Source organism: Glycine max, chromosome 5 (genome assembly GCF_000004515.6).
Source record: "Glycine max cultivar Williams 82 chromosome 5, Glycine_max_v4.0, whole genome shotgun sequence".
Lineage (NCBI taxonomy): Eukaryota > Viridiplantae > Streptophyta > Magnoliopsida > Fabales > Fabaceae > Glycine > Glycine max.
Genome location: NC_038241.2, coordinates 5,854,463 through 5,881,334, shown reverse-complemented (window position 1 = coordinate 5,881,334; position 26,872 = coordinate 5,854,463). Strand labels below are relative to the sequence as shown.

General features: G+C 33.7%; 3 protein-coding genes and 1 long non-coding RNA gene across 6 annotated transcripts; 1 reads left to right on the top strand and 3 right to left on the bottom strand.

The window, feature by feature from the left end:
- Positions 1-9,541: 9,541 nt before the first annotated feature.
- Positions 9,542-10,058, bottom strand: LOC106798763 (uncharacterized). The gene is made up of 3 exons (XR_005891749.1): positions 9,996-10,058; positions 9,670-9,908; positions 9,542-9,587 (listed from the first exon to the last, which is right to left on the bottom strand). It is a non-coding gene; the product is annotated as an uncharacterized lncRNA (long non-coding RNA).
- Positions 10,059-12,309: 2,251 nt separating this feature from the next.
- Positions 12,310-15,239, bottom strand: LOC106794965 (uncharacterized). Its single transcript, XM_041015805.1, has 4 exons — positions 15,219-15,239; positions 14,367-14,624; positions 14,168-14,223; positions 12,310-12,343 (listed from the first exon to the last, which is right to left on the bottom strand). Exons 1-4 carry the CDS (start codon positions 15,237-15,239, stop codon positions 12,310-12,312), a joined length of 369 nt encoding a protein of 122 aa, XP_040871739.1.
- Positions 15,240-16,836: 1,597 nt separating this feature from the next.
- Positions 16,837-19,398, top strand: LOC100306052 (putative 60S ribosomal protein L15). Its single transcript, NM_001249875.2, has 4 exons — positions 16,837-16,894; positions 17,451-17,617; positions 18,594-18,791; positions 18,879-19,398. Exons 1-4 carry the CDS (start codon positions 16,891-16,893, stop codon positions 19,122-19,124), a joined length of 615 nt encoding a protein of 204 aa, NP_001236804.2. The 5' UTR covers positions 16,837-16,890; the 3' UTR covers positions 19,125-19,398.
- A 1,320-nt stretch (positions 19,399-20,718) lies between these two features.
- On the bottom strand, positions 20,719-25,147 carry LOC100791851 (inositol 2-dehydrogenase 2). Of its 3 annotated transcripts, XR_001388262.2 has the most exons (8): positions 24,836-25,145; positions 24,146-24,316; positions 23,098-23,262; positions 22,851-23,015; positions 22,094-22,228; positions 21,752-21,849; positions 21,301-21,607; positions 20,719-20,855 (listed from the first exon to the last, which is right to left on the bottom strand). XR_001388262.2 is itself a non-coding variant. In XM_003525830.4 (7 exons), the coding sequence occupies exons 1-7, from the start codon at positions 25,013-25,015 to the stop codon at positions 21,406-21,408; spliced, it is 1,116 nt and encodes a 371-aa protein (XP_003525878.1). In that variant the 5' UTR covers positions 25,016-25,147; the 3' UTR covers positions 21,164-21,405. The 3 variants fall into 3 exon arrangements, 2 of the variants coding, with proteins under 2 accessions (XP_003525878.1, XP_006579641.1); XM_003525830.4 differs by lacking the exon at positions 20,719-20,855 and having other exon boundaries at positions 21,164-21,607; positions 24,836-25,147; XM_006579578.4 differs by lacking the exon at positions 20,719-20,855 and having other exon boundaries at positions 21,164-21,607; positions 21,752-21,816; positions 24,836-25,147.
- Positions 25,148-26,872: the final 1,725 nt, after the last annotated feature.

Sequence of the window (26,872 nt, the reverse complement as noted above, 5' to 3'; positions counted from 1 at the left end):
TATGATTTTTGGTTGGTTAATTACTTTGGGAATGCATATGCATGTTTTATGTTTCTTTTTTCTCCTTGTCTAGTGATTAAGACGGATAAGAATTTCAAAATTTGGCTGCACTATTAATTCTACATTATCAACAAAATATGACATGTTGGTCCTGTCTATAGTATAGAAGACTTTCTCCAACCACATAATGTCATTTAATATATCTAAATCACGTTTTTAACAACATATTGAAGCAATTAACACTGGATACATTTTTTAAATCACTTAATGTCACTTTTAATTTATTAATTTTTTCTTTAACTTTAGTTTTATTTTAATTTTTTATGTTTTCAAAATGTATTATTTTAATATTTTTTCATTTAAGATATTTAACTCTGTTAGTTTTTTAAATTTTAAAATAATTAATTTAATATAATGACATACTAAAAATAAAAATTATCATTATCTTTATTTTATTTAAAAATCATGATCCCTAATCTTTCTCCTTCCTTGAACACCAACAGCCACACCCTAATCATGATCCCCACCACAGTTCACAGCTACCTAACCCCCTATACTCACCAACAGCTATGAACACAAGAACTGTTGAGATTAATCCATAATTACTCATGTGTTAGTCTTAATCGTATAGTTAGGACAAGTTTGTTAGAGTAACTAGTTTGTTAGTTACTTGGCCTAGAAGTTAGGAAAGTTAGTTACTTAACTTTAGGCTATAAATACTTGTTGTAATCATTGTTTTCAATAATCTCAATGAAATAGACTAACTTTTGAACTAACTCCTGAAACTCTGTTTTTCGTTTTCGCTGCAATTTTCGCCAACAATTGGTATCCAGAGCGTTGGGTTGAAATCTAGGGAAACACGAGTGAATTTGTGAAGGGAAAACACATTGGGAAACACTGAGTGAGGTGTGATTTGACCTTTGGCGAGTAAAATGAACAACAACGGTGGTTTTTCATCCAATATCTTGGTTCTTGATGGAAAGAACTGGGATAGGTGGAGTGCTTTGATGAAGTCTCTCTTTGGTGCGCAAGAAGTGAGTGATCTTGTGCAGAATAGCTATGAGGATTTGGGTGCGAATCCTACTGAAGCACAAAGACTGGTGTTCAAAGAAGCAAAGAAGAAAGATTGTAAGGCTCTGTTTTACATTCAGCAGAATGTAGATTCTTATCATTTTGAGAAGATTGCAAAGGCCACAAGATCCAAAGAAGCGTGGGATATTCTTGAAAAATATCATGATGGTGGTGAAAAGGTGAAGCAAGTGAAGCTTCAGTCATTCAGAAGGAAGTATGAGATGATGCAGATGGAGGAAGGTCAGAAAATTGGGGATTATTTCTCAAAACTGACATCTTTAGTGAACCAGATGCAGACTTGTGGTGAAGTCATTACTGATCAAATGGTGGTGGAAAAGGTATTAAGATCCTTGACCTCTAAATTTGATTTCATAGTTGTAGCTATTCAAGAAGCAAAAGATGTGAAAGCCATGAAGATTGAGGAGCTGCAGAGTTCATTAGAAGCACATGAGCTCATGGTAATTGATAGAGGTACTGAGAGATCAGTACAACAAGCACTGCAAGCACAAATTTCAAAGAAGGAAGGAAATTCAAAGAACTCCAAGAAGAAGGGAAAAGGCAAAGGAAATTGGTCTAATAATGGGAAGGCCAAGACTGATGACAAAGCTGAATCTTCTAAAAGAGGAGGCTCTGACAGAGGTCATAACAAGAAGAAGGAGTTTGATAAGAGTAAAGTGCAGTGCTACAACTGTGAGAAGTCTGGACATTTTGCTGATGAGTGTTGGTTCAAGAAGGATCAACAGAATAATGAAGAAGCTAATGTGGCTCAGGGCAAAGATCCTCATACTGTGTTGATGATGGCTACAACTTGTGAAGATAAGGTGCAGAATGAAGAATGGTATCTTGATTCTGGATGTTCCAATCATATGACTGCACATAGAGAATGGTTAACAAGCTTTGATAATAGCAAGAAAACCAGTATCAAGCTTGCTGACAATAGAAAGCTTGCAGCTGAAGGAATTGGAAATATTGTCATCAGAGGGAATGATGGGAAGAGGGTGATAATTGAAAAAGTCTTGTATGTTCCAGAAATGAATTGCAACTTGATGAGCATAGGTCAGCTGGTGGAGAAGGGTTTTTCAGTAACCATGGATGGTGATTCACTGAAACTGTTTGATGCAGAGAAGAATCTGGTGCTGAAGTCTAATCTGTCAAATAACAGGACCTACAAGTGCAGCATCTCCAGTGATAAGATGATGTGCATGTCTGGAGTTACAAGCGAAGAAACTGAGGCTTTGTGGCATATGAGGTATGGTCATCTAAACTTTAGAAGTCTGAGTGAATTGAATTCTAAAGATTTAGTTTATGGCCTGCCTAAGTTGAACGCTAGAAGGGAAATTTGTGAAATTTGTGTGAAGAGCAAGCAGAGTAGGCTACCATTTGTGACTGAAGCACCTAAGAGAGCCAGTGTTGCATTACAAGTGGTACACTCTGACATCTGTGGTCCATTTGAAGTGCCCTCCTTAGGTGGCAGCAAGTACTTTATCACTTTTGTAGATGAGTTTACTCGGATGTTGTGGTTGTATACTCTAAAGCTGAAGAGTGAAGCTTTGGATGTGTTCAAGAGGTTTAAGGTTTTAATTGAGAAGGAGAGTGATAAGTCAATTAAAATCTTAAGAACAGATGGTGGAGGTGAATATACCTCAAAAGATTTTGAAGCATTCTGCACAAGTCAGGGTATTGTGCATGAGGTGACAGCTCCATATACAACACAGCATAATGGGCTTGCTGAGAGAAGAAACAGAACTTTACTTGACATGGCCAAAAGCATGATCAAGCAGAAGAAATTGCCACATCAGTTTTGGGGTGAAGCAGTTACCACAGCTGCATACATCCTCAATAAGTGTCCCACAAAGAAGCTGGAGAAGGTTCCAGAGGAAGCTTGGTGTGGAAACTGCTTCACCCCAAAACTGATGTGGCAATTTCTTCTGCAGAGCCAATGGTTCAAGTTGATGACCGGCTCAGACGAGTAGGATAAGAGTGAGATCATGATACTTATAGGTTACCACCCAACTGGTGCTTATAAGCTATATGATCCTACAACTCAGAAGGTGCATATTAGCAGAGATGTGATAGTGAATGAATCTGAAAGCTGGAAATGGCAGGTGACACCAGTGTACAGCAGTGAGATTCAACAAGGCTTCATATACCCTGATTCGAGTGATGAATCAGAAGATGAAGGTGATAATGAAGTGGATGGTAATGTACCACAGGAGAATGAAGCTTCTGTGAGGCCTCAGAGGATTAGACAAGTTCCTAGGAGGCTGGATGATTGTGAAAGAGCACTGGAAAATACAGTGAGTGATGAGGGTGATCTCATTCATTTTGCATTGTTAGCAGATGCTGAGCCTGTTGAGTACAGAGATGCTTTGAAGAACAAAGTCTGGAAGAAGGCAATGATGGAAGAACTCAGTTCAATTGAGAAGAATCAGACCTGGGAGCTAGTAAAACTACCAGAGAATAAGAAAACAATTGATCTAAAGTGGGTGTTCAAAACCAAATTGAATCCAGATGGAAGTGTGTCAAAGCACAAGGCAAGGCTGGTTGCAAGAGGGTTTCTTCAGAAGCAAGGAATTGATTATAACGAAGTATTTGCACCTGTAGCCAGACATGAGACAGTGAGGCTAGTAATGGCACTAGCAAACTTGAGGAATTGGCCTTTATACCATTTAGATGTGAAATCTGCATTCCTAAATGGTCCTTTAGAAGAAACAGTGTTTGTAACTCAACCACCAGGGTTTGAGATAGCTGGAAAGGAGGGTATGGTGTACAGGTTGCATAAGGCCTTATATGGTTTGAAGCAGGCACCCAGAGCCTGGAATAAGAGGATTGATGAATTCCTAATTCAACTGGGGTTTAAGAAGTGTACAGTTGAATATGGTGTATATGTGATGAATTCAAAGGATTCAGGAATGTTGATCATCTGTTTGTATGTAGATGATTTGCTGATAACAGGAAGTGATCCTGAAGAAATAAAGGAATTCAAGCTTACCCTAAACCAAGAATTTGAGATGACTGATCTAGGTGAATTGTCATACTTCTTGGGTCTGGAGTTTGTGAAGACAGAGAAAGGGATGATCATGCATCAACAGAAGTATGTGCTTGAGATACTGGACAGATTTGGGTTGATGGAGTGTAAGTCAATCTCAAATCCTTGTGAAACTAGTTCAAAACTGGAAGAATGTAGTGAAGAGGAGAAAGTTGATGCAACCATGTACAAACAACTGGTAGGTTCACTCAGATACTTATGCAATAGCAGACCTGACATTTGCTATGCAGTAGGTGTCATCAGTAGATTTATGAATGAGCCTAGAAAATCACATCTGATAGCTGCCAAGAGGATATTGAGATATGTGAAGGGCACTGCAAACTATGGTTTGGTATTTCCTGCAAACAGAGGTGAGGATCAGCTGGATCTCATTGGTTACTCAGACTCTGATTGGTGTGGTGACAGAGTAGACAGAAGAAGCACATCTGGATATGTGTTCATGCTTAATGGTGTAGCCATATGTTGGTCATCAAAGAAGCAACCAGTGACAGCATTATCATCATGTGAGGCTGAGTACATTGCAGGAACTTATGCAGCTTGTCAGCTGGTATGGTTAGAATCATTATGCTTGGAGTTGAAGTGTAAGTTGCAGAAGCCTCAGAAGTTGTTAATTGATAACAGATCTGCAATCAATCTAGCCAAGAATCCAGTGTCACATGGAAGGTCAAAACATATTGAAACAAGGTTTCATTTCATAAGAGAACAGGTGATGAGTGGGAGGATTGAATTGGTGTATTGCCCTACTCAGGATCAGCTTGCAGATGGTTTTACAAAAGCTCTGAAGCTGGACAGATTTGAAGAACTCAGAAGGAAGCTGGGTCTGACTGGTGTAGAGATTATGGATTAGGGAGGTGTGTTGAGATTAATCCATAATTACTCATGTGTTAGTCTTAACCGTATAGTTAGGACAAGTTTGTTAGAGTAACTAGTTTGTTAGTTACTTGGCCTAGAAGTTAGGAAAGTTAGTTACTTAACTTTAGGCTATAAATACTTGTTGTAATCATTGTTTTCAATAATCTCAATGAAATAGACTAACTTCTGAACTAACTCCTGAAACTCTGTTTTTCGTTTTCGCTGCAATTTTCGCCAACAAGAACAACAATGAACACAACATCAAAGTTGCGGAAGGATGAGCGGTTGAAGTTCAAATGGGGATGTGCGTGGGAGAAAAGCTCAGATCTGAAACAAAAAAACTCAGATTTGAAAAAAAAATGCTCAGATCTTGCGCGTGTTGCTTCATCTTGGCCACGATTCTTGTAAGCTTGGGGTTCTTTGTGTTTGCTGGTGGCAAATGGGTTTATTGTATTACATATGATGTGGGGGTGTTAGCTCACAACTTGTGTGTCAAACTCATATCTTTATCAATATCAATATTTTGTGTGCAAAAAAAATAAAATAATGAATATTAAAAATCACCGCAATATTAAAAGTTATTTCAAAATTTAAATGTTAATATAATATTAATTTTTTAAATGAAAACTTAGAAAGTATTAAAATAATACAATTAAAAAATATAAATAATTAAAATGAAAATTTTTAAACTCAATATATTAAATTGAAACTAAAGTAAAATTTAATGTACCAAGTGTCATTAAGTCTTTTAAATAATCACTTAAAAATATCAATTGATGAGATTTCAAATAAAAATATTTACATATTTGCTTATGAAAAAAATAAATTTTGAATAGATTTAATTTTATGTTGAAGAATTGATTTAGAAGCAATTTTAAATAATTCTTGTGTTGATTAAAATTTATAGCTAATTTTTCTATCAATTTATTTAAAATAAAAATATTCAAATATAACAATCATCCAAACAAATACGGTGTTATTGGCTCTTTTTTCCTCTCTTTTCTCTACCCCTTATCACGGTTTCAAAATCAACAACTATTTTATTATTCTCGTGCAGTCTTTTTGGGAGAATATTGGATTATTTTATTCTAATAAAGTTTTAATACAAATTCGACCAACGTATTTGTTTTGTCATCAATTACATACATTTTTCTCAGATTGTCACGTCAAATGGCTAAATAATGTCATAATGTGGAAACTATTCTTTGTAGTTTTGGATGGATGTGCATCATGTGGTTGAAGAAGTGAAATACTAACATCATTTGTCACTAAAAGGTCCATTTATATGGGATCTCTTCAATTCAATACATATTATTGTAACAAAGTAACGTGAAAGCTACTCATTGTAGCTTAGGATGGATGCATGTCAAGTGGTTCAAGAAATGAAATTAAACACTCTACATCATTTGCGCTAAATGGTCCACCAGGTATAGGATTTCTTTTATCAAGTACATATCACATTATAAACGAAAGCTAAAGATGTTAGTGCATGTGCAACATTGTTTCATGCTCTCCTTGTAAAATTAAGAGTGTGGTAGTATTCCACCCAACAACAAGTTATAATCTTTGAGAATCCCTTAATAGTAGCTTCTAGTTAGTTTTTTTATTTTTTATTTTTAATCTTCCATCTTCCATCTAGACAAAACTAATGTGTGCTAATTGAGAGCTGCAACATTATACTATAAGATAACTCACAATGTGGCCAATATTGTGGATGAGGCATTTGATTATGGGACATTGTATGCTCTAACTTCCTCATACGTCGCTCAATTTCATTCCCAAGTAGTTCAGGTGATTTTGGAGGTTGTTGTAAGTCAACTATATGCTCTTGAAGCTAGTGTGTGAGTTTGTCCTTGGGATCAACCAGTGAGACCCCATTCTTGACTATGGCTTCACAAGTTGTACGTACAACTAGTGGTGGAGGCCACGATGGAGCAAGAGCAACATGGATATTGTGAGGTAATTTCACTTCCTACAAATGTTCATCCAAAGTGGCCTTAAGTTGAGAATTGACCCTGCAAAGTTGGAATTAAATTTATCATATTCTCACATATGACACCAATGATGCGTTTGAAGGAAGACAGTTGACTTATATCCAACTTCAAGTATTGTAGACCAAAGTGCACTTTTTGTGGATTGAGGTCCGAGATCTATTGAGAGTGGCATAACTCTCTAGAACGGCAAATGCATTGCCAATAAATCCGTAAAAGGCATTCTAACACTTAAATAAGTAATGATTGCACCTAATTGATAATCAAACGAGTTTGTTTAAATTTTAAAAAATATTTTTGTAAATAATTCTTTTTTTTTTAAAAATGTTTTTTAAAAAGTAAATAAGTTTTTCTTCTTGAGAAAAATACAAAGTTGTTTCGTTTTAAAGAAAAAATAATTTAGACAAATACATAAAAAAATATTATTTTATTAAAAGTATTTTTTTTTAACTTAAACAAACGGGCACAATATGTAAATGATGTTCACTTATCATAAAGACGTTGATTGTATTCATTAGATTCTAAGATGGATTGGATGATTGCTTTACACAAAACTCAAGATTTTTTAGATGTATTGTTATGATATTCTAGTATAACGATTTGGTAACTTTACTTTTAGACAAATATATATTTCACTTTGTAGAAATATACTTTAGGAATTTTCACTACTAGAAAATAAGGTTTTAACATCGGTTATTTAAGACTTTCAACATCGGTTATTAGTTGATGTTGAAAGTACCGATGTGGAAAGTAGTATCATTAACATCGGTTTTTCAAAACCGATGTTAACTAATAAATACAACATCGGTTATTTAAATAAGCGATGTTATATGATACGAATTATGAAAAAAAAAATTATAAATCTATAAATTAACATCGGTTTTTTAAAAAACTGATGTTGTAAGTGACATTTAACATCGGTTTTTTAAATAGGCGATGTTATATGATACGAATTATGGAAAAAAAATTACAAATCTATAAATCAACATCGGTTTTTTAAAAAACTGATGTTGTAAGTGACATTTAACATCGGTTTTTTAAATAACCAATGTTAAATGTGACATGTGACATCGGTTTTTTAAAAACTGATGTTGTAAGTAACATTTCACATCAGTTTTTTAAAAATCTGATGTTGTAAGTGATATTTAACATCGGTTATTTAAATAGGCGATGTTATATGATATGAATTATGAAGAAAAAAAAGTTATAAATCTATAAATCAACATCGATTTTTAAAAAAATTGATGTTGTTAGTGACATGTAACATCGGTTTTTAAAATAACCGATGTTAAATGTGATATTTGACATCGATTTTTAAAAAACTGATGTTGTAGGTGACATTTCACATCGGTTTTTAAAAAAACTGATGTGAAATGTTACTTACAACATCAGTTTTTTTAAAAACCGATGTTAAAAAATGTTGAGGTAAGTGACATTTAACATCAGTTTTTAAAAAAACTGATGTTGTAAGTAACATTTCACATCAGTTTTTTTAAAGACCGATGTTGTTTTAGAAATTTATTTTTAACATGATGTCTGTTTTTTCAATAAATCCCAAAAATAACCTGCAAATTTTAAAATCAGACCACACAACATATAATTTTCATTCTGTTTTGAAACAGTTTTTACCAGAAAATTCAATAAGAAATTTACTAATTACTATGAATTTAAAACATATTTAATGTTGAGACATGAATTGTAAATTAAGTAAGTAAATATAAACTACAATTACAAGATTGTCTAAACGTCCTAAGTTTCATTTTTCACTTTCAAATAGTACTTTGCCCACTGGTTGCGAAGCGCCTTCAATCTTTCTGGTTCCAATGGTCTAGGATCAGTGAAATACTGCATGATATAATAAAACATAAGTTAATAATATATTAGCAATCATAATAATATGAAATTTGGTGAATTAAAAATTACCATTTCCCAATTATTCTGGAAATTTCCTAAGATTATAGTTGACATCCAATGCATGACGTAATACCCACACTCAGTGCTTCCTTTTTGTCTATTACACTAAATACATTATGAAATTTAGATATGCAACGTTCAGTACAAATTAGTCTACACAATACTAAAATATAAGTGAAAACATATTGTTTAAATAACTTACTTTAACAACAATCCACCTAGCAGGAGTCTTGGATTTACTTTGTTGAGTATCGTCAAGTCCTTTCAAAGCACTATTGAATACAAACATAGATTCTTATTGTACATTTAAAATTTTGATTTACCTGACTAATGCTAATGCAAATATATTAAAAAACAACACTGACCTATTAATTATGCCTTTGAGGTAGTTGTCTGGCTTATTATGCAACGAACAAAACCAAATGACAACATTTTCCTTAGGCAAAATGACGACCATTTGCCAATGTGCACTGCAGTGGAGACCAATATATGTTATTATACTATTATACATTATTTAAATTCATTTGTTGAGTTTAAGTTACCCATTCAAGTAGGCTCCTAGGTACACATCTCGTTTTGAATTTTGCATCCAGTTCTTAATGTAATTTTCTGATTCAAATTGTGATTGGCCAGATCTCTGGATAGACTGTGGCTCGAGGAATCCATACACATCGATATTCCCAGCTCGCATACTTGTCTCAGTCATATGCCTATTATTGTTAACACAAAGTAAATTATGCATGAAGGTAAAACAATAAATTAGGTAACTAACAATAATCTAAATTGACTTACAGAATCCACAACTGTATAACAGATATGCTGAGACATTGACCACCATGTGCAATTTCAGACAGATCTTCATGCTTTATGTACAAGGGAAAGTTTTCATTAAATAGGCCAAACAAGGTAGCATCCCACATAACCTGCAATGGCTTCAGAAAAAGCTGTGGAATGGTCAATGTCATTAGATATAGCGGATCATCGACCTCATCATCCGGCCTATCTGCAGGTTTCGCGGGTCTCACAGCTCCCTGTTTATCCAACATAATTAATTGACATAATTTAATCACAGTAAACATTTTAATTGGAAAAATAAGCATTTAATGACACTAAAATACCTGTTCTGATAAACGCTTGACTAGATGTGTCGGCCAAGCAAGGAATGTGTTAAGAGTCTGTCCCACGACCTTAACCTCTTTAGTGGGTACAGGAATGGGAGCATCTACATCTCTAATCTCCTCAACACCAACCTTAACTTGATCATGCAGCAAAGGAATGTTGTGAATTGTTGTAGATCCCTCATAAACTCTTCCCAGGGCAACCAGGCGAGAAGGATATTCTTCAATATACAACCCACATTTGTATGAGTCACCGGTGTCTAGATCGTTCCCTGAGGGATCAACACAACTCTCCTTTGTGCTGACACGAGCAGCTGAAGGACCAACATCAGGTTCAGGAGGCAGTGCGAGTCCCTGTGATTGCATTTGGCTGAGGGATAACATTAGCCGTCGAGTGACTTTTTCTGTGATTGAATCCTCTAGTTGGTCCTTGATTTCTCTGACTAGATGAATAATTAAGTGAACCATGATGTCAAAAAATGCAGGCGGAAAATACATCTCCAACTCACACAATATAATAGCAGCCTCATTTTCCAGTTCGTCTAACTTCACAGGATCAAGAACTTTGCTACATATAGAATTGAAGAAAAAGCACAGCCGAGTTATGGCAAGCCTGACTTTGTTAGGCAAAATTTCTCGTATGGCCACCGATAACAATTGTTGCATCAAGACGTGACAATCATGAGACTTTAAGCCTACCAACTTAAGATCCTTCAAATGCACAAGGCTCTTAATATTTGAAGAGTATCCTTGTGGAACTTTGACCCGTCGTAGGCATTGACAAAAACTGAACTTTTCCTTTCTGGACAAAGTATGACAAGCTGGAGGCAAGTATATTTTTCTACCATCAGACCTTGGATGTAACGACGCTCGAATACCCATCTCAGCTAGATCTTGACGAGTATTCAAACCATCTTTTGTCTTGCCGTGAATGTTAAGGAGCGTCCCAATGAGACTATCACATACATTTTTCTCCACATGCATAACATCAATACAATGTCTAACATCTAGATCAACCCAGTACGGAAGATCAAACAAAATCGACCTTTTCTTCCATATGCAAGTCTTATTTTTGTCTTTCTTTTGGACCTTTCCAAATATTGTATTTAGGTGTTGAACCCGCTGGAAAATCTGGTCACCAGTCAACGGTACCGGTGCATTTTCATGCTCTTGACTTCCATTAAATGCTTTTTTCAATCGTCGGTAAGGATGATGAGGTTTAAGAAAACGTCGATGCCTAGTGTAAACTGTTTTTCTTCCATGTTTCAGTTGTATGTAGCTTGTGTCTTCTTCACAGATGGGGCATGCACGATGGCCTTTAACACTGTAACCGCTCAAATTCCCATATGCTGGAAAATCATTAATGGTACAAAAAAGCATTGCACGTAAATTAAATGTCTCATTTCGAAACCCATCAAACACTAAAACTCCTTCGTCCCACAACTTTGTAAGGTCTTCAATCAAGGGATTGAGATAAACATCGATGTCATTTCCTGGCTGTCTTGGGCCCGTTATCATCATAGACAACATCATGTATTTTCGTTTCATACACAACCAAGGAGGCAAATTGTAAATCACTAGCAAAACTGGCCACGAACTGTGTTGCGTGCTTAAACTGCCATATGGATTCATTCCATCAGTGGCTAGTCCAAGCCTAAGATTTCTTGCCTCTTTGCCAAAATCCGGATACAAACGGTCTATCTTCTTCCATTGCAAGGAATCAGCCGGATGACGAAGCATTCCATCACAGTTTCTCTCATTTGCATGTCATGTAAGGTCTTTTGCGTCGTCTCCATTAGCAAACATACGCTTAAACCTTGGAATGATCGGAAGATACCACAACACCTTCGCTGGGGGGCCCTTGTTTGAGTTTTCATCACTACTACACTCCTCATCATCCTTGAGTTTGTACCGTGATACCCTACACCTAGGGCATTTCGACATTTCTTGAAATTGATGTCTGTATAATATGCAATCATTCGGGCAAGCATGAATCTTCTGATACTCCATACCCATGGGACACAATATTTTCTTTGCTTGATAGTAACTTTTAGGCAATGTGTTTTCCTCTGGAAGCATGTCGTGCACTACTTGAAGCAGTGAACTAAAGCTTTTGTCACTCCACCCATATCTGGGTTTGATATTAACCAGACTTAAAACTGTCGACAACAGCGTCAACGAATTCTTGCACCCCGGATACAAAGGTTTCTTTGAATCAGTTTGTAATGTATCATACATAGGGGCATGTGCTTGCTGAAAAGACTCTTGTCCAAGGTCACGAATCATATCCTCCAAGCGATCTCCCATTTCTACATCAAACGGTTCGGATTGTTGCCCACTCTGCATGTCTGTCATTTCACCATGCCATATCCACGTCGTATAATTCCTCTTAATTCCATCACACAACAGATGCTCTCGTATGTCATCCAGTATTTGTCGTCTTCCATTCAAACAATTGATGCAAGGACAATAATATTTTCCATCTTCATCCGGTTGACCTCTTTCTGAAGCAAATTGTAAGAATTGCTCGACGCCTTCCTCATATTCTGGGCTGATGCGACTTTCATTCATCCAACTTCGATCCATCTAAGTAATAACTCGGTCATACTCTCAAAGTTATTCGATGCATGAAAATCTCACTTTTTTATTATAGGTGTGGCCCTATCCCATTTGGGAAGACCGTCTTTTATGGTAGCTTCATACATCAGGGTTAATTCTATTTTGTTAAATTTGACAAAATTTTGGCAGCATTTCGCATTGGTCTCCAAGTACACAACATGAAATCGGTGAAATTAATTTTCCGATAATCAAGTATGCACCCAGAGAACAACTAGAAATGCATTACCGAAATTTCATCAAATTAAACAAAATAATTTTAACCTTAACACATGAATCTACCATAAAAATATCAGTCTCCCCAAACTGTCCAAACGGACAATTCAAGATTAAATACAATGATTAATGCAAACTATCCGCAAGAATCATTGCATCCAATCTCAAACGGGAATCTAAGGTTCACTCATCATGAACACAATTTATATAGCATATATCAATTGTCATTAATGGCAGTGAACACGTAATAAAAATATTCATTGGTAACAAACATTTGTACCTGTGATGATGAGCAGCACGATCCAAAATGAAAGCAAGAATCAAATAAATAACTGAATGAACACCTACATCAATCATCATTCCGAAAAACAGATATCAATATGAATGCTACACTCAAACTTTGAAGAAGAATAAAGGATAATATGGCGGAAATGATACAGTGTTGTTTGCACCCAAACTCTTACTTACGTGGCTAACATAATATTTCGATTAGTGTCCAAGAACTATAAAATCCCACACATCTTTGGCTGAGATTGATGGTTGACCATTCTTTTGAAGAAATTAAGAAGAAGAAAAAAATTCTTATTTTATTTCATAAGAAAATATTTATTTCGTGATAAATAAAATAACATATTCAATAAATTACTTAATCTCATGTTAACAAGCAAGAAATTTTTTTATTTAAATTGTTATAACAATAAATTAAAGAAGTTTATTTTCATTAATAATTTAAATATTAATGTAATTCTAAGTAAATTATTTTTTGTCAGAGTTAAATATAATTTTCCTACGTGTATCTTTGGAAGATAATTTTGCTTGAAATCACTCGTTAAAATGAGAAATTATGTGTCATGCTAGTTGATCGTGCTTGATAGTTAAGTCAAATAGATTTTATTAAATAAAGAAAACTAAAGATGTGACTTTTTACATTAATTAAGCAATAAAAAACTCAAGATGTGATTTTTACAGGATAGACTTCCATAAAAGATTTTGTAAATATGTACGCAAGTGCCACACTTTTTCAAAGAACTAAAGAATATATCAGCATCATATATATCAGCACCAAAAAAAAAAAAATGGGGAAAATTTTTTTACTGCACCATATCACGTATATGTCAAATTATAATTATAATAGGATATTGACCTTTTTTTTCTATCTACAAATGACATTATTTACTCTACTTTCACTGAACAACCAAAACCGAAGCAAATAAATAAATAAAATAAAATAAAATAAATGTATGTATACGCAGTGTTTCGGTGGCAACGTTTCGTTAGAAGATTGATCGTGTGCGCGTACATGAGAAAGAACTCGAACAAAAAATAAGTAGAATAAAAACCTGAACGGTTTGAAGTAGCGGTTGGTTGAGTCCTCTACCGTTTGGAAACCCTTGGTCTGCATTAATCGGCGAGGAATATCAATAAATAAATAGATATAAAGAAATTAAACACAGGAAAATTTGGACAGGTTATAACTCGGAAAATTACGAAAGTAAATTAACAATTCATAATAATAATTCAGAATTTCGAGGAGCGAACCTGCAGATCTGACGGCACGGAGTGGAGGTCCTTAAAGTGGCTGGAGCTGCAGCAAGAGCGATCGGAGCAAAAATCGCCGGAAACAACCGTGCCGGTAGAACTGACGGAAGCTTCCGGCGAGACGGTAGTGTCGGGAAACTGCGTATCGGAAGAGCGTAACTGGAAGGAAGCGGTGGTTTTTCTTTTCTTGGAAATGGAATGTTGGCTTGAAGAAGGTTGTTCTATGGCGGCAATTGTGAGAGAGCAGCGAATACACACCTGAGTTCTTGCAGTAATTGTGGGAGTAATTGTGGGACCAATTTGAGGGTTTAGGGTTTTACAGGAGAAATGACGTATAGGCCCAATTTAAGAATTTGGTTTGACAAAAATTGGACACCATGATTTTTATAATTGGTTTCGGGTCTTATTTAACGTAGACCCAACTGAACCTAATATAGGATAACCTTTTTTAAATTTTAAAAACTTTTTAAAAATTAGTAAAATGTTTACAAGAATTTTTAATGTAATATATATTTCTTCAAAATCAATTCTTGATAATCTGAAACAAACATAAGTAAGAATTAGAAAGAACGTGAAAAAATTATTTTATTATTTGATAAATCATGATATTAAATTATAACTTTGATTTTAAAGACTTTCAGCTAGATAATTAAAATTAATATTTTTTTATTAATTGATAAAATCGTGATATTAAATTATAATTTTGATTTTTAAAGACTTTCAAGTTTCAACTATATAAATTTAAATTAATAAATCTAATTTCAATTTTATGATTAATTTCAAATATCAAATAAGCATTTTTAACATTTCAAATCCCAATAGTATATTCCCCAAGTTTAATAAAATTCATACCAGACCAAATATGTTATTCATGTTTTCAAACTTAGTTCGTGAATTAAAATTTAAAGTTTTATTAAGTAAATCTAAAAAAAAAATATTTAATTGAGTATTAAAATAACTTTTGACAAAAATATTCATCACTATTTAAATATAATTTTTTTTTCTTTGTTTCTTCTTTCCTAAATAATTTTTTTATAAAATTTATTAACAAAAAAATCACATAATTAACAAATGAAGTTAAAAATAATAAAAAAATGACAAATATAATAAAAATAAATTACATGTGGATTATAATTAACTCTATATTTAAAGACTTAAAACATAATTTCCATGTCTCATGAAAATAATTTTATTTTTGTTCTGAAAAATTTGTTTAAAAATAATAAAAATATCATTTTTTTCAAATATAATAATTAAATAATAATATATTAATAATAAATTTTAATTTTTTTACTATATAATTATTTTTACTAACATTCTATAAAAATTCTATAAAAGTTAAACTCTATTATTAAAAACATTTTTTTTTTCAAATTAACTAATATCAAATAATTTATATAAATATGTGTTATATTTAAATGATAATCATGAAATAATAAAATTAAAATTACGAAATTCATTTTAAAAATTTAGTTTAATTTTTAAATGTTTACCTTTTGAATTTATTATTGTTTATTAATTATTATATTTTTTTAATTAAAATATAATTAATAACGCAATATATGATTTTTTTTAAAATATATAAATAATTTAAAAAATTATATTAACATCAGTTATTTGAAAACCGATGTTGTAAGTGCTTAACGACATCGGTTTTCAAATAACCGATGTTAATAGGACGATGTTAAAACTCATTTTTTTAGTAGTGTTTGTCTCTTCATGGCATTCACATCAATCAATCCAATATAATTTGGACTCATCTAAAATTTAAACAAAAATGAGCCACTGTTGAAATTGAGTCTAAATAATTCATTATTATCTCATTTAACCCTTGTTTATGAGTTAGTGTTTATTTATTTATCATCTAAAATTTATTTTAAGTCTGTTTGGGTAAATTTTTCTAGAATACTTTTAGAAGGAAAAAATAAGAAGAAAAATAAAATAAAATAAGCTTCTTCATAAATTAAAAATAATTTTTATTAATTAATCACGGTTAAATTTGTAGATGTCTTCTTATCTTTTAGAAAAATTGTATGAGAGTATTCACCAACTAACTAATGATTAGTTATGGGAGAATTAATTTTAGTTTAGAAAGAAGCTTTCACTTTTTTTCTTAAAAGTTTGTCAAAAGAAACTTAAGATATACATTAAAAAATATTCAAAATGATTAGTTAAGATATATATTTAAAAAAATGTGCCATAACCTGAATTTGAATTTATGATTAGTTAAAATATACATTTAAAAAATATTCAAAATTAAAATTATGAAAATACAATAAGTAAACTAACAAATGACACTCATGCAGTTAAATGGGTCGACCCAATACGTTCAACCCGCTTCTTACGGATCTTAGGTCATGCAAAACTAACGGGCTCGACCCGGTTCTAACGCACTTAGGTTATGCAAATTTCACGGACGGCTCAGATCTATTGATCTAGGGTTAAGCAAGGGGTGGCGTCTATAAAACTTAGAGCAACACTTTATCAAAACCCTAGTTTTTCGCTACTGCGACTGCGCTTCACGATGGGTATTTCCTCTCCACATCCCTTCATTACTTTCTTTTATATTGGTTTTCTGATCAATGTGTTGCTTCGATCTTTTGTTCGTAGTATTCACGGTCAAGTTGTGCATGCTAAGATGCACTCCTTTCGTTTCATTTTGGATGCTTATAATTTGATAGTGAGGAACGTTAAGTAGTTGAAAATCTGTCTATGGAATGTGAGATTTATTCATGAATTTAGTGTTTCCTTTTCATATTTGGTTTTGGTGTTCATATCATTTTGGTTGATTGCACTTACGAGATTTAAATTACTATGCAATTTTATAGTGCTTGCGTCAAGTTTAGCCTTAACTTTTTCTCTATCAATCTAAATGGAATTAATGGTTAATGATATATGTAAGGTTCATGTTTTGTGTGGAGGCGTTGTCACCTGTTCCTATTTAGTTTTTTGTAAGGCTGATTTCTATTGGTTATGCTGGTTGAGCCTTTCTTTCATAGCATTTTTGCTATTCAAGTGAAATTAGGCATTGTTTGTTTTGGAATGAGTGAAAATTGATTATTTTATTGGAATATGTTGCAATAGGTGCTTACAAGTATGTTTCGGAGCTATGGCGCAAGAAGCAGTCTGATGTTATGAGATTCTTGCAGCGGGTGAGGTGCTGGGAGTACCGCCAGCAACCTTCTATTGTCCGTTTGACAAGGTCTACTCGCCCAGACAAGGCTCGCCGCTTGGGTTTCAAGGCTAAGCAGGTGAAGAAATTTTTATTTGTTTGACATGATTTTTGGGGTTTATTCACCTGATAAATTTATTTCCATTTGGTTTTGCGAGAGTAATATTTAAACTGTTTTCTGTAAAAAAATCCTGGTGGAAATTTGTTGGAAGTGTTTACCTATAAATAAATTTCATTCTTAGCTGGATGGTTTTGCCCCAATCCTCCAACAGCCGAAGCAGTGGGAGTTGCGTGTAATTCATTTTTTATTTTTTCTAATTGTTTGTGAAATTGTGACATTAGTATTCAGGGTAAACAAATCATTTGAATAATGCATAATTGAGTTAGGTAAATTTCTGAGACTGGAAGATAATAGCGTGCTGGTCAAGTGGTGGCCAGAAGCATATGTATTTTCTCATTTGGAAATTGCATGTGTATAAATGATTGGATGCTTCCTGAGACCAGCTGCAGTAGAACAAGCTGCCCATCATTAGACTAAGCAAATTTCCTTATTAAAAAAATTATGTAACAATTGGTACAGTTTTTCACCAAAGCAGCAAGAATTGTATGTAGTTCCTATCCTGTTTAAATTGTTTGTGAAAATGTGACATGACTGCTTAGCTCTATTGGAATTATGAAAAAACAAACCTTGTCAGTAATGCATAGTTGAGTTTGGTAAAATAATATTTATAATTTAGTGGAAGACACTAGAGTGCTGGTTAAGCGGTTTACAGAGGCATGTGTATTTTGTCTTTTGGAAATTGCATATGTACAAATGATTGGATGCTTCCTGAGACCAGCCACAGTAGAATGAGCTGTACATCATTAGATCAAGCAAGTTTTCTTTTTATCAAATTTGCTCCTGTAACAGGCAGAAACCTTGTAAGTAATGCATGGTTGAGTTGCACCTTGCTTATGCCTTTGTCCATTACTATCAACTGGGCCAGTCCTGGTAGAGTATTTGCACCTTGCTTCATTTGAATCTTGATTTTGATTATGATCTTGTAACATTCCAGGGTTATGTGATTTACCGTGTTCGTGTACGAAGGGGTGGCCGGAAGAGACCAGTTCCAAAAGGTATTGTTTATGGTAAGCCCACCAACCAAGGTGTTACTCAACTGAAATTTCAGCGCAGCAAGAGGTCTGTTGCCGAGGAGCGAGCTGGAAGGAAGTTGGGTGGCCTCAGGGTTCTCAATTCATACTGGGTGAATGAGGTATGTTATCTTTGCATTGTTGAAAGTGAAACCTGGATATGAATTGCTGACTGGTTGGACTGATTCTATTGTTATGTGTTGTTACAGGACTCGACTTACAAATATTTTGAGGTCATTCTGGTGGATGTTGCCCACAGCGCTGTTAGAAATGATCCAAGAATCAACTGGCTCTGCAACCCAGTCCATAAACACAGGGAACTGCGTGGCCTCACTTCTGCTGGGAAAAGTAACAGGGGTTTACGGGGCAGAGGACATCTCTACCACAAAAATCGTCCATCCCGCAGGGCAACCTGGAAGAGAAACAACACTCTTTCCCTTCGTCGCTACCGTTGATTTTGTTGCAGTTATCGTATGTTGCTTCATTTTCCAAGTATTTGGAGTGCATTATATGTAGACTTTAGGAAAATCGTCAGTTTTGAACGCCTGAATCATGCTTTTTCCCCCCAAATCTTGTCTTAGTACTAAGAACAGCTGAGATTAATGATGTGAGTTTTTTTACTATGTGCCGGAATTGTTATTTATTTTTTTCGTCGACTTTTTCATCACGGCAAATATCGTGCTATTATTATTTTAGAATCCGTTTATGTTCTGGTCTGTTGTTTGGCAATCTCCCTGCGTTGGTGTGGGTAATTTGACCATGAGCTTTGAGCGAGATGAAAAATTAAAGAAAACCATGAGCATGATTTTTTTTTTCGTTCCTATTTTATTTAAGTGGTAAATGGTATAGTATAATAAATAAGTTGAAAATCGTAATGCATGTTTTAAAATGTTTTTGTAGTTTTCATAAAATTTTAACTATTTTCTTAATGTGTCATTTTGGATGTTTGATTTCATAATGAATTAATGTGCTGGTATTTCCTTAATTGAGTGGCGATGATTTGGCCAACGATATCTTGTCAAATCATCTTGAAAGTATGATTAATTATTCTCTATAATGAAAACATGTTCTCACATATGCTCTCTCTATATTAATCAAGGTTATTGTGTATTTTGAAATATAGAATCACTCAGAAAAATTTAAGTGTGGTAAACTTTTTTTCAAGAATAATGATATGTCAACACCCTAGCGTTTTTAAGTGCTTCATTAACAACTTTTATTTGTTTTTTTTTTCTTGTTACATCAAATACTTTTTACATTTTCTTTTATTTTTCTACTTGGGTGTAGATTAGGACATGTATTCAAGAATATGGTCGAGGGTAATTTTGTTTTAGGCTATCAAATTTGACCTAGATTTCATGTGCTCTTCATTGCGTGTGCTATTCACGGTTCCAATGGCAAGCTTTAGGTGGAGGTCATTATTAATAGGGCTATCAATTAAATGAATAAACCTCCTTCTTGGTCCTTGAATTTGACAAGCATTGTCACTTTATTTCGTAAATTTAACGAAATGAAAATATTAGTTCCTAAATTAGTAATTCGTCATTCATGTTAGTCCTTTCGTTAAATCACGAAGCATCCTACATTCCTATATTACATGTTAATTGCTTGCACAACACACGTGGTATATCCATACATTCCATGTATATAGAGGTTATTACGAAGAGTTTAAAGCTATTATGTGAAAAGTTATAAACCTTTTTATTTTAGTTCATAAATTTGTAGAAAGCTTTGACTTCCATCAGCTCTCCATAACACACATTCTAAAAAAACTGACACGGAAGATTTAGATGCTATATTTTGCTGAAAGAGAGGGTGACAATCAAAGATGAACTTTTCCTTTATTTCATGGATAATGAAATGAACATTACCATAGAATGGATTTAATTTCTCTTTTTTCATCATACCGATACCATACATTACAGAAGAATGGATTTAACTTCGTTTGCTGAAACATTCTAGCATTTTTTGTGTGGCTAAAACATCAGGGCAACGGTTTAAACATGTATATGCATCACATCTTCCCAAGAAAAGATTCTAGCTCGTGTATTTGGCTAAAATTTTCAGCTCTGATTCCTAACATTCCACTGTTTCAGTTTACAGAAAATGAGTTGCAGAAAACATAGGAGCTAAAGTTACCAATTGACTAAAGTTTAGGTGGAAGAAATGTAAATTTCACAAATCATTTTGCACTTTTTCTTGAGGCAGTGATAGCAACAATACAGCATCCCTTTGTCAAAGAACACATAACAGCAGAGGGTGACAATCAAAGATGAACTTTTCCTTTATTTCATGGATAATGAAATGAACATTACCATAGAATGGATTTAATTCTCTTTTTTCATCATACCGATACCATACATTACAGAAGAATGGATTTAACTTCGTTTGCTGAAACATTCTAGCATTTTTTTTGTGTGGCTAAAACATCAAGGCAACGGTTTAAACATGTATATGCATCACATCTTCCCAAGAAAAGATTCTAGCTCGTGTATTTGGCTAAAATTTTCAGCTCTGATTCCTAACATTCCACTGTTTCAGTTTACAGAAAATGAGTTGCAGAAAACATAGGAGCTAAAGTTACCAATTGACTAAAGTTTAGGTGGAAGAAATGTAAATTTCACAAATCATTTTGCACTTTTTCTTGAGGCAGTGATAGCAACAATACAGCATCCCTTTGTCAAAGAACACATAACAGCAGAGACAACCATTACTCTCACTTCCAAGTTGCAACACTCAAATTTTGCACTCATTCATAACTTCCTGAATAGAAACAAATCGACCATATTCTATAGAGAGCTGTGCTGCAACTCCCATAGCAACAGATATTAATCCATCTTGGAGATCTACACTAGGAGCCTTTTCTCCTTTTGCTCTGATTGCAGACAAGAAGTTAAGGTGTTCCAGATAGCTAGACCCATGGTGTAACCCATCATATCTGTAGCAACCAAAAGAACAAAATGAAAATCCAGACAACAAAAGTTTTTTTTCATAATAATAAGAATTAAGAACCATTTTAATTTCATTTCACCATCTCAAAGCTTAGTTAATTGATGAAATATTTAACAGAGAAGCTACCCACTTTATCCTGTGATCCTCAGCTTTCAAAGTCTGGACACCATCTCGCCCCGCCTCTCGGGTACCAAACTGCACAACACTCTCAGGAACAAAGGCTTCTCCCTGTTATGAATGGTTTAAGCTGAGATGCAAAGCATGATAACATCTTGATAACATTTACGTATGAAAGAAACTCGTGCAAGAAAGACTGGTTGTCTGTTTATTATAGTTTTAAATCATGCACCCTATCATTGAAAAGTTGCACTGAAGCATAATTCATCAAGCTTAATTGTATCTTAATCAAGAACTTACCACAAGAAATACAATTGAAGATAACAGTGAATGGATTATAGGGAGAGAATTTTACCTTTCCAATATCACCGACAACAGATATTTCTTGCTCATTTTTACTCCCTTCAGCAAACATACAAAGGTCAAGCATTCCTCGAGAACCATTGTCAAATTCAACTATAACATATGCATTGTCAATGATATCTGGCACCTGCCCAAAGCAAACTACTGAATAGGAATAATAATATGAAACAACAATGTTTAGAGAAAACCCCATGCTAATTACTATTGTCGCACAGAAGCTCATATATGATGATATATATTCCACTTAGAACTGTGACAATTTAAGAACTGAAGTCCTTAATTGTGAACATTGTAAAACAGAATATACCTTAATCTTCATATAGGAAAAAGTCATAATCTCTATATCCTCACCAACAAAGGACAAATAACACGGAACCTCAATTCTCTCTAACCAAATCTTTCAAATAATCGCATATCAAGTTCTAAAATTCTCCCTAGCCTGTGAGTGATGGGTGCACAAAGATACATAATATATATTTTTCCCCCAAAACATGTTCAGATTTTAATTTAATGGTTCTTCAGGATTATTACATTCACTATTCAAGAAGACTATCTGGTTTTAAATGCATTTTATAGAACAAATGAAACCAAACTCAGTGCATATTTCCTTTTTAGGATTGAAGAACATTATACAGAGATTATAATCAGTACTAATCAACTAGTCAAGGCATCATACAGATTAATAGAAAGATTAATGTTTGAAGCTTGGTCATTGAATTATTGTAACTCAAGTGCAGCATCTAATCTACCTTTCCATCATATACTTCATCCTTGTGATTAACATCAATAGCTCCAGAAGCCATCACACGAACAGGATTTGCACCAACAAACAGTCTCATCAGATCAAAGAAGTGGCAACACTTCTCTACCAGAGTGCCCCCTGAGTTAATATTGAACCGGTTCCAATTGTTCACCTATAACGAGTATCACTTTTCAGCTTCTCACTATGAGAACAAAAAAACATGTAATGTAGTTTCAGTTTGTATAAAATCTAACCTTAACCAGAAAAGGAAACCGATGCTCCCGAATTGCTACCATTTTGACATGTCCAAGGTTTCCTCCCTTAACTATTTCTATCAGCTTTGCAACAGGTGGCATGTATCTATATTCCAGTCCAACTTGTACCAATATATCAGGTCTCTTTCTAGCAGCATTGACAACCTAATCCAAAGTAACACACAAGGACAATAAATTAGTGCACTATCAAATACTCATTAGAGGATAAAAATTGGCATAATTCAATACCCTGCTACCTAATCAAGATTTCCAATTATATATTTTCCAAAATAATTTACAACACATTTAATCCAGTCTACCTTAACTAAATGAAAAACACACACACTGCACACAACACAATACAATCAGTTAGTTACTCCTTTTTTTGTAAAGATCAAGAAGCAAATTCTATTTTCTTTAGTATTTACCATGACAACAAAGAACCAAACTATCACTATTTATTCTTTCTTCTATTTCTTCTTCAGTGCAGAAAGAGTACAAGCTACTGAAGGTGTTAGGATATAAGGAGAAGGGAAAGTTAGTTTGTTAATGAGCTAGTTAGTTAGTTAGAGGGGTTTATTAGATATAAATAGGGGAAGAAGGATAGGAGAGAGGGAGATCTGATCATTTGTAGATTGAGCATTAGCACTTTGTGATCCTTTGTGAAGGGTTGAAGTAGAGTTTTCTCTCTTATTTTGGGTTCTTTTCTTACTGGTCAATAAAATCCTTTCTTTTCTTATTTCAATTCTTGGTTCCTAACAGAAGGGCACTCATTACCTTCCCCAGCTAATTGTAAGGCATCCAACTATAACAATACTCATTTGTCAAAGGAAAAACAGTTTATGCCAAGCACACATTACTTGTTTATGAAGTAATACATCTAATATCAAAATTGCGCTTTCACATGATAACAGTAAAGGAAATGACACAAGTATAGTTGGTACCTCCATCCTGATAGAGAGCGCAAAGAAAGAGAATTAAATATTTACAAACCCTTATAAAATTACATTCTAACAGTTAGGCCAATTTCATGGAAGGAATGACAAACCTCTTTGCAGTGTGAGATTGTGGTGCACAAGGGCTTCTCTACCAGTACATGATGGGGTTTGGAATGATTGATAATGTCCATAAGAATCCTATGATGGGTCATGTTAGGAGTGGATACCACCAAAACATCACATAGTCCACTGTCCAACAGCTCCTGGTGACCTGAGAAAACCTTCACAACTTTCAACTCAAGGTCATTTATTCATTCATTCACCTAACTATGTAGCACTGTCCGCTTAATTAAACGTAATAAACTTAAATTTCATCCTTGAAGCACTACCCTCTCTCCTGAATGGTTCTTAAAATAATTTTAATAAGTAATCTCCCAAGTATTAGAAATAATGCCTAGTAGTCCCCCTAAATATTGAAAAACCCTTCAAATTGGGGACTAAACTGAAAGATATGTAATACTTGAAGGATTACTTATATAGTTTTTATTACTTTAAGGATTACTAAGGAGAGAGGGTAATACTCGAGGGACTAAATTGATGGTTAATTTTTAATTAAACTATCAGCAAACTACAAATACTGCCCAGATAACTGCAGATAGAACTTAGATGTTTATAAATGAAACCTCATCAATAGTATCTCTATATCCAAGTCAAAATAATAATAATAATAATATAATATATCCAGAGAAATTTAATCAAGAGATGAATTTGTTATATTAATAAAAGAAAAGACATAATACCTTGAGAGGCCAAGTAAAGGAGTGTGCTAAGTCAAGAGCGAGTTGTTGAGAGGGAAGATGAGGGTCAGCAATAGCAACAACTGCCACGCCTTGGGTGCGAAGATGGTACAAATTCACAAGATGCTCTCTACCCATCATTCCTACTCCTATGATTCCGTACTTTACTATAGCACCTGCCATGGATTCTGAACTCTGATTCTTCTTCAACTCTTGGGTTTGTTTTTCGTTAGTACAAAATGTGCTAATTAGAGTTATAGAAGAGATCTTATTTCATCCAATGGTTATTCCTTATCCAACAAAATCACCCATGTCAGTTCGCATCTATCTGACATTGTGTTCTCTTTATTTGTTTTTAATTTATTTATTTAATTTGATCTGTTTTTGAAAAGAAATTAGTTAGAAGTTTAGAATACAGTGACAAAATGCAAGTTCATCTTTTCATGAATGAGAAATTTATTGAATTTTATGATAACAATATTTAAAATATGTTTTATTATCATCATTTAATTTATAATATTACTTATTGTAATAAAAAAATAATAAATTAATTAAAAAAATGAACTAATGTTTTTGAAAAAAAAAATTATTGAATGATATGAATTTAAAATAGTTTCTTTTTTCACTGTTGTTTGTTTTAAGTTTATACTTTGTAAGTGTGACACTATATTAGACTCTCATGTTATCTTTTGACACATGCGAGGGTAAAAAGTTAAACATTAACAAATTTCAAATTTTGGTAGTTAAATAAAACAAATTAGGTTTTATTATTCATTTAGTTCCTATAGTTTTTAAACTTATCCATTTTAATCTTCGTCCGTGTCGTTTATCTTTTAATTTCCAATAGGTCCTTACCGTTAAATTGTTGAATACCGTTAAATAATATTTCTCAGGACCTTTTCGTTGCTCTTTTTGCACTGCATCAATGATAAGTGTATTTGTTCTTCTCGCACGACACCGCAAAACTCCCTCTTCATTTTCAATTAGAAAATCCTATAAGAAAATGTGTGGAAAACTTTACTTCAATCAGTTTTTGTATGTTGTATAATATGCTTATCATTCCTCAGCCCAATAAATCCTCTTTAACAAAGAAGAAGCTGAATTTTGAGCCCAGCCCTTATTATTCCATGCCCAATTTCCCATTCTTTTTGTTGACTCTACCTAGTAATGAGTTTGGTCAAACTTAATTTTGCCTCTAACTTTTGGGGCAGGTGTATTGTATGGTTGTACATACTTTGCAGCCATATCTTGTAGCTGTTGGAACCAACAATAGTGTTATTATCTGTGAGTTTGATGCTAGATCTTTTCCTTTTGTTGTTCCTCTACCAACTCCATTAGACAGTAGAGAGCATTTTGCCATATTTGTAATTGAAAGGGAATTGAAGCTATTAAATTTTCAATTAAACAACTCTGCAAATCCATCTCTTGGAAATAACAACTCCTTGTCAAAAACAAGAAGACCCAAGAGAGATTTTTTTGAACCATTACCTGTCAAGCAAGGGAAGAAGCACATTAGTACTCCTGTTCCACATGATTCGTATTCAATTCTTTCTGTCAGCAGTTCAGGAAAGTAAGTTGTCGCTGATTTTTGCTACAACTCGATTGATTTTCTTTCGTTTAAAGAAATGAAGACCCACTTCTGCTCATGACCAAATTCTTTCGAGGTATGACAAGCAAGCTGACAACAGGATTTTCTAATTGAAAATGCAAAGGAAGTTTTGCGGTGTGGTGCGAGAAGAGCAAACACACTTGTCATCAGTGGTGCAATGCGAGAAGAGTAACAAAAAGGTCTGGACAAGTACCAGTAGAGACCTATTGAAAATTAAAAGATAAACTAGAGAGACTAAAAAATCACTTATTAACTATAGGGATTAAAATAGATAAGTTTATAAACTATAGAGACTAAATGGATAATTAAACCAATAAATTAATAAAAAAAAGTACAAGTATGAAAAATATATTTAATTTTTTATATATTTTTTTCACATATAAGTGTCACATCCATAATATTTAACATAAATTTAAATATATTTTAAGTTA